A 10,435-nucleotide genomic window follows, 5' to 3' on the forward strand; every position below is an offset into this window, starting at 1 on the left:
CAAAGAGAAAGTCAGGCAAAAATGTCAGAATGCATGCATGGATAAGCAGCTCCTGGACAAATGGAAACATAAAAGAGAACCCTACAGAGTGTAGGTACTTTCCTACTTACTGGCAGGAAAGTAGCATATCCAACACACAACCACACAGAAAAAGTATTCTGAACTTACCTGGACCAGCAGCTTGATTCAGGTGCTGCTTTTGCTGTCAAACTCAGTGCCTCCAAAGCTCCAAAATGGGGGATTTGCCAAAACCTCCTTAAAGTTCATTACTGTTGCTTTCATTTTACATGGCAAGTGTAACTACTCCAGCTTCACAAATAACAATCCGAGGTAGTGTCATCTTAGGCATGCAGAGAGAAATTCAAAGCATTTTGGTGAGAAGAGGCAGGGTTCTGGATCCAATCAAAGTATCTGTGGAAGACACCTGCAGTCATCCACCAACTCTGGAGTCAAGCTTTATCAACTGGCCGTGCTTTCAGTGACTTTAAAAGCCTTGCCATAACTATATATGCAACTCTCATTTCTTACTTGTAGAAGATACCTCTGAGATGCTGAAAACTTGCAAGCATATATAGGAAATGAACTTGGCTATCAAAAAGAAGCAATCCAATGCAAACACCTCTGTACGTGCACATAAAACATGTACAACAAGCCTTGGTAGGGATAGTAATTTTCATTTAACCAGGTAATATAATCAACAGGTAACTTTTTGGGCACGAATCCCCTCCCATGAGTGTGAAGTAGGAACAACATTTTTGAAGACTAAATGCTACTGTTATTGGTACACTACTCACACATGTGCTAGTAAGGCTGTTCCCCAAGGGAAGAGTATTGGTACCTGTTAAGAAGGTGCTAAGTTAATATAAGAAAAGGGTTGTTACGCGCCAAGGGGGAAGCTTGAGATAGATTTTATTCTGTGGAATACCTAGTGGCTAACAGGATGGGAAAAAAAATGTCATACCTCATTTCACCCCTAGCATGGTACAGCTGGCTGACTTACGACCTGTATCTCCCCTCCCCATCTGGTCTTCACAGGCGTCCCTTGAAGCTTTTACTCCTTCACCAGCACATCCAGGTACCCCGCTCCCGTGTAACCCGGCCAGAGGCAAGGTCTGCTGCCCTCGGCCTTACTGCCCTCACGCCCGAGGGCTCTGCTGATGCCCACGTGTTTTACAATACACACGCACGCACGGGCTGTAGAAGATGCTGTGGGTTCTTCGTTCCTTGGCGCTCTTTGCCAGCAGTCCTGCAAAGAGCAGGCACTGCGCTCACGGAGCCAAGCTAGACTTGGACGGGAAAGGTGCCTAGGGACAGACTCTTTAAATGTAATTTTAAACTCTTCCCGTTCTATTTTCCCACTCAAATTCCGTGCCCTGCTCCCTGCACGTGAGAGCACCGCAGCCCGCTGCCGCCGGTCCCGCCCACAGCAGGGCGGAGGAAGGGCCGCGGCTCCGGCGCTCCCGCCCGGCCGAGGGGCGGAGCCGGCTCCGTGCGCCCGCCCTGCTCGTACCCCGACATGGCGGAGTATTCCTGCGTCAAATCCACCAAGCTCGTCCTCAAAGGGTCGAAAGAGAAGAGGTGAGGAGCGGGCTGCCCGCCGCGCCCCCCCTGCTCCGCGGCAGCTGCAGGGGCTGGGACCCCCGGCGGGGCTGATGTAGGGGCTGGGCGGGGGTGAGGCCGGGCCGGGCCTTCCCTCCGGGCAGGGACACCCGGGGCTCGCGGCAGGGCAGGGGGGTCGGGCTGGCAGCCCCTGGCTCCCGGCCGGGGTCAGGGACCCGCTCCCGCAGGGCCTGGGCGAGAGGCCGTGCCAGAGAGAGAGAGCGTGGGGCGAGGGCCCGGGGTCGGCGGCTCGTTCTCACTTCTTTGCATCTCCCCTTGCAGCAAGAAAAAGCACAAGGAAAAGAAACGGAAAAGGGAAGAGGATGCGGCAGAGCAGCTCGATATTGTCGGTGAGCTGCTCTCCAGAAGTTATGTGACAGTGTGGAAACTGTAGGGGATACGGCAGAAGCTAAAGAGGTGGTTATAGGACTTTGTAAAGCAAGTCTAACCACTGTAGAGTGTATAACTATTTCTCACAACATCCTATTTGTATATTGGGATCTTCCTCGATTCCAGATGGAACTTGTGACACCAATGGAATGGATTCAGATTTTTATAGTAATAAAATAAAAGTATTATTATCTTAATCAGGTAGGAAATATCTGTAAGACAGTATACAAGGAGAAAATTTTACTGTTCAAAAAATGTTAAAGTTGTAATTCTAAGTTGTGCACATGGAAAGGGCTACCTTTAGCTTTGGAAGAATTCTGTAAGAGTCAAATGTTCAAACCCAGATTGGTTGGAACAAGGTCTAAGGATTACAGCTCACGTATTTAACAGTAAGATGAAATAGTATTTCTGTTTCTGTTGTGCTGGAGAATCTAATAAATGGATATGACCCCAAAACTCAGGAGACTGATCCACAGGGAGAAAATACTTTCCTTGCAAGGTGTCTCTTTGCTGCATCAGCTGAGTGAAACAGCTTGGTCTGTGGACTAACACAAAGAAGGGTTACAGCGCAGAAGCTTGTAACTAGGTATGTCAGCAGGTAGAAGAGCAGGACCTCCTGAAGCAGCAGCAGCAAAACCATTAAATTGGCTCTGGGCTATAACATAATGCACAAAGATTGGTAGATAGCAGTTTTATCTTCAGAACTTAAAATTCCAGAGAAGACATGGAAATATAATCTTGTGCTACTGTAATCAGAAGTTGTGATTACTCTATTAATAAACTGTCATGGTTTTGTATTACAGGAAACTGGTGGGCTGTCAGCAATTTTGGTGAAATTACAGGAACTATAGCTATAGAAATGGATAAAGGAGCTTACATCCATGCCCTCGACAATGGCTTGTTTACACTTGGAGCACCACATAAAGGTTTGTTCCAGGCAATCTGAAAGTAATAAAGTTTTAATAATGAAATGCCTGAAAGCATAGAACTAGCATCACTTCAAGGCAAGCAGTGTTACAGCTAAAACCAGTTCAGTACAAAAAATGCAATAATTATAGCCAAAGCATGCAGATGACTTAAACCTAATGACTACCAATCAGTTTCACTCATCTAGTTTCATGCTGGCTTATGTGTGTAATAAATTGAACTGCACTGGAGATGATGACCTGTTAAAGGCCATACCACTTGCTGGATAAAAAGCAGTATAGTTTTTATTAAAACTTATAAAATGTTTATGGTGTCACTTGAAGAGTGAAATTGAAGGCAGAGGAGTTTTAACACTTATTGCTGCATCCTTGTCTTAATATACTTGTTTGTCACTGCACAAGAGGACTACTAATGTGCTGGGATAATCAGCCTGTTCTTTGAGTTTGAGAGCTGTGACTCTGACACGCACTGTTCCAGAACCCTGACAGTGTGTGTGTTTCATCTCCAGGGTGAGATCAAAGCAACACTGGCCATAATTCTCTTGTTTTGGTTTTGGGGGATGGAGAAGCTAGTAGCTTTTAGAATACTGAGTTGAGTTACCATAGCTGAACCATAATGCATTTTGTTATGAAAGAAGAAGCATTACAAGGAGATTAAAGTTTTCAAAGCCACCAGGAGAATTACAAAACATTCTCAACTATAAATTTCTTTACACAATGATCATCTTTGTTTTGTGTCTTGTTTTAAGCACTCTAAATATATGAATATAAATGGGCGCCTGCATTGCTTTTTTAAAAGTGAATGCTCAAAAAGGAATTTTTAAATAAATAAATACTTTCCATAGTATTTAGGAATGGTCAATGTTTAATTCTCTTTGATACTGCAGTATTACTAGGCTAAAATGTTTTACATTTATACTTCGTACTTAACTAATGAAAAATTCATTCCTCAGATGATGAAGGCCCTAGTCCTCCTGAACAGTTTACAGCAGTAAAGTTGTCTGATACAAGGTAATTACTGTAATGTTTCAAGTTTTGATCCTTGTTATCTTTGGATTTTGTGAGAGCACATTTTAATACCCTTGTGAAATATATTGTCTACTACTAAATGTGTTTGTGATGTGTTGGATATTGTGAATTGCGTGAATTAAAAACACTTTATTGTTTTCCTGCATTTTCTCTTTGAGGATTGCTCTCAAGTCTGGTTACGGCAAATATCTTGGTATAAATTCAGACGGACTTGTTGTTGGACGTTCCGATGCAATAGGATCAAGAGAGCAATGGGAACCTGTCTTCCAAGATGTAAGCTGTTTGGAATAGTTCATTTGATGTTGCCAGTGTTTGACTGTGTTTTGAGTTGATCTATGTAGATGGTTTTTATCAGTGAAGTAAAAGCTTTTTGTAATCTCTTTCATATTGTAACTTATGATTTTCCAACCGCAATGCATTTAGTGTTATTGAAAGTTTTTAAATACTTCAATAGCTGCATTTTGGCAGCTATAAGCATCTTAAAAATGAAGGAGCCAGCAAGTCTGGTGACTAGCTATTGAAGTATCCAGGCATAAAAGAACTAAACACATTTACAGAGACTTTTAGTGTATTGTAGAGGATAAATGTTATAAATCAAGGATTATATACAACCTTGTAACACTTAAAATGTATTGTGATATTATTTCTGCAGAGGAAAATGGCGTTACTAGCAGCAAACAGCCGTTTTATTAGATGTAATGAAGAGGGGGACATAGAAGCCAAAAGCAAAACTGCAGGGGAAGAGGAAATGATTAAGGTAATCTATAACTTCTATAATTAATACAGGATTGGCAGGAATACTCAAATAAACAGGTGTCTGTGTGCTGTGATTTCCTGTTAATACAGTTATAATTGCTTCCTATAAGCTGTCAAGTGATATGGCCACAAGAAAGGGCTGCCTAAATTCTCAGTACTTCCTGTAGAGATAAGAAGATACTTTACCACTCGGGAGGACAAAAGAGTCTGTGTGATCTTCCAGGTAGTTCTAAACAGATTGGGACAGAAGAGAGGAATTATGACTGAATCAGGGACAGAGAAGGGCTTACCAGAATGATGCAGAAGGGGAGATCTTTTAAGAGAATCTAAAAATTGACTTTATCTGAACATGGAAAATACATGTGTCTCTCCAAATAGAGATACCTGTCTAATGAGTCAGAATAATAACATTTTTAAGTCAATCTCTGAATTGTACCTGCCAAGATTAAGAACTGTAATAGTGCTCCTTTGAGATGAAGGTAGTTACGTCTTACCATAGTATCAAGGATTACACTTAACATTTCCCATATTTTGGGCAGCTCTTACTTTCATTGCAGTTGTCTCTGGTTGACCAGTTTGAAAACTGAGGACTTGAAAAGTCACTGTGACTCTCATTCTGTTAGGAAGGATATGTTGTCAGGTTTAACCTATAACTTGTGTTATTTAAAATACAGGTGTTTTCTATTGTGTTTTGGTGGTTTTTTCTTTTTTTCTTTCAATTATTAGATTCGTACTTGTGCTGAAAGAGAGGCTAAGAAGAAAGATGAAGTTCCACAAGAAGACAAAGGAAACGTTAAACAGTGTGAAATCAATTATGTGTATGTACTTTAGAGCTGCTAACAGACTCAAGTACCTTTTTTCACTTCTAATTAGGGCCATCTTTGGTGGAAGGGCCAAATTCCCATCCAGCCTTTCATTCGCTTTTCCTCAGCAGGACAAGGGAAGAAAACAAGATGAGAAAGCTCATCAATTGAGATAAAGGAGACATTCTGTACCAGATAGTGTCCCAGGGTTAACTGTGAAAAATCAATTAAATTTATTTCTTTTTAAATGGTTTAAGGCTGAAAGACAAAAAGTAAAAGCATCACCTTTCCTTCTCCCATCTCCCAAGCTCAGCTTCACTCCAGACTCCTCCACCTGCTCCTTCAAGCTGGATGAGCTATGTGTCAATACACAGTGGTTTCTTTCAGCCACTCCTTTCCTTTCCCACTTTTCTCCTGCTCTGGTATGGTCTTATTCATGGGCTGGAAGGTAATATCTGATCTGATGCCTAAAGCATCTCCTTCCTCTCCTTCTCTGTGCTTGATGTTCACACTGCCATTTTGCACTTTTAGGGTTTTTTACCTTCTCTGCCTGTGTGGCATTTTGCCTTTTCCTAAATATGTTTTCATAGAGGTGCCACTAGCTTTGCTGATGGATTTGCCTGTGTCCTGTAGTGGATGTCTTGAGAGCCAGCTCTGTCCAGCACAGGGCAGCCCCTGGCCTTTTCTCATAGAGAAAAGCCCTGCAGCTTCCCTGCGGTCAGCACCTTGCAGCTACATCCAGTACACTTTTGCTCCCTGATTTCTTATGCTAGTAGTTGAAGAAGGGGCTCTTTAGAATTTGTAACCACTTCATGCTAGTCACATAGGGGCTCATTCCTACTTAAACTGCTAAAAAAATAAAACCTGAATTGTTTTCACCTACAGAAGCCTTAGTGCTACCTTAGTACTGGGATGGTTTGCTGGATTTTATTAGGTCAGTTATCTGCTGTTTTAATAGGAGCTAAGATTCTTACCACAGCTGCTGTTGTGTTGAAAAACATTTTAAAGAAGTTTCAGTCCTTTACTATTTGTCTTCCCCCTTACAGGAAGAAATTCCAAAGTTTTCAAGACAAAAAGCTTAAAATAAGCAAAGAAGATACAAAAGCCCTGAGGAAAGCCAGGAAAGAAGGCACTTTTCATGAAGTGCTACTTGACAGGTACTTAGAAATAATGTATTGATTAAAAAACTACTGGGAGATGGACTTACAGTAAACCTGAGGTACAAAAGAGGGCTAGATTTCAGAGGGATGGGCTCCTAAGCATTTTTCTGCTGGTGAGTGTTGTACCTGAGTCCTGGGGATTGCCACCTTTTTTTTTTTTTTTTTTTTTTTTAAATCTAGATTTTCACTTCTTTAACTGAAGTTTGCAGGTTTGAATTTACCTGTAAATTAGTTCTTTTGGAAATCTTTATTAGTTCTTTTGGAAATCTTTAACTAGGTTGTTCAGTTTGTTTAGTACAGAGTTGTTGAGGGATTGATGTTTTTAATGTCAAAAATTGAGCTAATTTTTAACATTTTTCAGTACCTGGGGTACCAGCACATTTTGGAGAGGCAGAAGTTGCATTTTAAAGAGAAAGAGCATTTATTAAGGACAGTCTTCATCTTATCCAGTGGGAATACTTTTTTTTCCCCCCTGAGCTGAGACTAAAGAAGTTGTCTTGGATTTTTAAAGCCTTTTACATCAGTGTATAGTATAAATATTTGCATTAATTCAGTCAGTGGAATGCAGAAAACTATTTCTGATAATTGAAAGTGATATGAGAACACTGCAGGGCTCTCACAGGTGGTCAGCTTCAGATCACACTGAATCTGAATTCCATTTCTCAGAGGAGACAAAGCGCAATCATTATGATTTGAAGGGAAAGTCGAGGTTATCTTTAGACACTGCAGTTCTATCTCCCTAGGAAAACAAAGTTAATTAACAAATCTAAAGTGTCGTTAGGCTTTTTTATGTGCTTTGAAGTAAAGTTTAAGAAAAATTGCTTTCAATGCATTCTTAACACTTAGAGGAGATAAAAACACCCAGGTGTAATTGTATTTGGTCTGAATCTAAACCTTGTTTCATTCACTCTTCCCATACAGGAGAGCTAAAGTGAAAGCAGATAGATACTGCAAGTGACGTCCATTTTCTTCTGCAACTTTGATGGCAGCATCAAATTGAAAATGAGTAAAATATTTTGTAATTTTTTTTTATTTAAGGCATTTTTTAAGTATCTTCAGAATTATATTAAAATTTTCTGAAATATTAATAATCCAGTTATAAAATCTTATTAGCTGTATCACTTGTGAATATTTGGCTTGTATTAAGAGAATGGCTCCAAGAAAAATTAAAGGTATATCCATTAACAGTGGTAAGCTATCTGCCATATAACTGAAGCCCTGGGAGGCAGACTGTACACTGATTTAGTCCAGAGAGAAAGGTCCCTGGCTTTTAATTGCCTTTAGGACAAATTCTAGAAATAAATAGATGATTGTTCGCAAATGTTCCTGGCCAGAGTCAGGAATTCTTGGATAAAAAACGCAGCATAGCTGTGAGTTTTGCTTTGGAAGAGAGGGAGAAAAAATGTTATTTTCTCCAAAGCTCCTTAGTTTGGTCTAGGACTGGGGATTAGGGCTCATTAACTAATTGTTGTTGTAGGTACCACGCTACATGTCCCTCCCCAGAAATGTGACTGATGTACAAAAACCATTGGAATATTGCAGTCCTGGAAGTGGCCTGCTGCCAAAACTACTCCCAGAATCACTGAGAAAAAGACAGCACTGCAAGGAGCAGGATGTGGGCCAGAGTAACTATTTATTGCTAGTTCATTGCAGGTGTCATTGATCCACAGTCACTGTGAATCTTAAATACACTTGAAGTGAATGCTGATGGTGGAAGTAGACTGATATTACAGCATCTGTTTTTCTTTCAAAAACAATTTATGTTGTTTGAATAAAAACTTGCCTGGTAGAACCCACAAAAAGGATTACTCAAACACGGATACACCTGGAAGGCAGAAATCTATGCTCTGGTGGGGCAGGGTGCTGAAAGGACTGCTCAGTAGCAGAATAAGAGCCCAAGAGTTACCCTTGAAAGGGAATTTTTCATTCATGTTAGTGTAAATAGGAGAATACAGTGTGTTGCAAGTAGCTATAAGTGATAGTAAGGGAAAAATAGAACTGGGAGACATGTTTGTCACAGAGTGATGAGTAAGCGAAGGAAAAAGCAATGGCTGAGCAAATGAAATGAGACTGTCCCGAGCAGGAGAGGAAGTACTAGAACTGGCAAGGGACTGGCAGCCTTGCAGAGAATTGAGGGTATTTTAGTAGCAATGGGGTTGCCCTGTATGTTGGGACTAATGATGCACTAGAGTCTTGAGAAAAGGTGTTCTGAGATAGCACAGAAACAGGGATCTGGGGAATTCACTGGAAATCTGGACCCGAGAAAATGAAGTCAAAGGTATAACAAAACATTGAAGATCAGTGTCTGTCTTTAACTGTTGCTATAAGCAGTCTATTTGGATGTTTTCCCAATGGAGGTATTCATGGAGTCATCTTGAAGATACTACGTCCTGACAGTAGTGTTAGCACAAGGAGCTTTAATTTAATTGAAACCAAGAGGAAAAGGGGGAAGTAATTTGGGTAGCCTCTACCTATGGGGGAAGGAACAGATCTGGAGAGTGCTAATACAGTACTGGATAGATGAGTATGGGAGAGCAGAAGGGTGGACATACGGGCTAAATATCAGCGACACCAGCTGTCAGTACAGTTAGCAACTTAATTGAACATCGTAAGAAGCTTTTTCCTTCTTAGGTTTTTGAAAATTGACAGAAGAAACCTAGATAACTAAATAGAGGGCCTAAGGTACTGGTGTGGGCCCTGGAGCCAAGGCATTGTGATAGGAACACAGTAGAATAGCCATAGTCAGAGAAGGTGACTGGTGCTGGAAGATAACTTTCTTAAACTGAGAATTTCTTTACCAGTGAAAGAACTAAACCAGAAGCACAAAGAGGCTTCAAAAAAAGTACACTGCGTAATGTCACAATGGCATCATTATGTCTTGAGAGCATTTGGAGAGAGTTTTTAATTTCCCAAAGTCATTGTTTATTTTCTCCTGTTAAAAATGTACTGAAGATGATAAAGCATCTAGACAAGGATAGTAAATTCCCTAAAATACTGTCTGCCCCAGATATAAAATATGAGCAAAAGGGGTTGCGGATGTTCAGGAAATAACTTAATCAGAGTCTTTCTTACCATAGCCCATAATAGTATATTCAGATATCTGGAAGTAAAGATGGGATTATTGTCTTAGATGTATTTGTTTTCAACTGAAAATATTTTCCAGACCCTATAGAAACTGCCTGATCTCCTGTTTTTAAAGAACACTCCCATGAAAATTTCAAGGTTTATCCTGCTACACTGTAATTTTCCTCAGTTTCTAAATCCACAGATTGGTTCTGTATCTTCTTTCACCAGTGCTTAATGTTTTTCTGCCTTGGTCTCTAAAGCTCCGTGCAATTCCCAGCTTCTGCTCTGAGCTGGCTCCTTCCTACACTGTTGCATGCCCTCCTCCCAAGGCTTTCCCACACTACAGTACATTTTTTATCCTTTCCTGTCTCTTAATTTTTGCAGTTTGATGCAGCTTTCCAATCAACCTTCTGCCAAGGACTTCCCTTCTTTTTCTTGCCACCCCCACTTTGTTTTGTAAGAGAGTTAATTGCACAGGCAATTAAGTCATGATGTTAAAGACTGCATCACTTCTTTTCTGTGTGCCTAAAAACACGTGACACGTCTCAGGCACTGCACAGAGCACATGAGACAAGCTAAAATACAGGCATCCTGGAAGGTTTTGAGTACTTTTCATGGTGCTTCCACCAACCGTTGCTGATGTACACACTCATGAAACATTCATTTGCTCACACTAAAATGATAATGGTCATACAAAATGACAGTA

At 40.7% G+C, this 10,435-nt stretch overlaps 1 protein-coding gene across 1 annotated transcript; it reads left to right on the top strand.

The window, feature by feature from the left end:
- Positions 1 to 1,472: 1,472 nt before the first annotated feature.
- Positions 1,473 to 8,369, top strand: FRG1 (FSHD region gene 1). Its single transcript, XM_010401576.4, has 9 exons — positions 1,473 to 1,578; positions 1,882 to 1,949; positions 2,793 to 2,915; positions 3,869 to 3,926; positions 4,103 to 4,217; positions 4,597 to 4,701; positions 5,427 to 5,518; positions 6,550 to 6,660; positions 7,585 to 8,369. Exons 1-9 carry the CDS (start codon positions 1,517 to 1,519, stop codon positions 7,619 to 7,621), a joined length of 771 nt encoding a protein of 256 aa, XP_010399878.1. The 5' UTR covers positions 1,473 to 1,516; the 3' UTR covers positions 7,622 to 8,369.
- Positions 8,370 to 10,435: the final 2,066 nt, after the last annotated feature.

This window comes from Corvus cornix, chromosome 4, assembly GCF_000738735.6.
Source record: "Corvus cornix cornix isolate S_Up_H32 chromosome 4, ASM73873v5, whole genome shotgun sequence".
Lineage (NCBI taxonomy): Eukaryota > Metazoa > Chordata > Aves > Passeriformes > Corvidae > Corvus > Corvus cornix.

Coding starts and splice junctions, on each gene's coding strand:
- FRG1 (XM_010401576.4), top strand. CDS start 1,517: ATGGCGGAGTATTCCTGCGTCAAATCCACCAAGCTCGTCCTCAAAGGG. Junction 3,927..4,102: donor GTAAAGTTGTCTGATACAAG/GTAATTACTGTA, acceptor TTTCTCTTTGAG/GATTGCTCTCAAGTCTGGTT. Junction 6,661..7,584: donor CATGAAGTGCTACTTGACAG/GTACTTAGAAAT, acceptor CTTCCCATACAG/GAGAGCTAAAGTGAAAGCAG.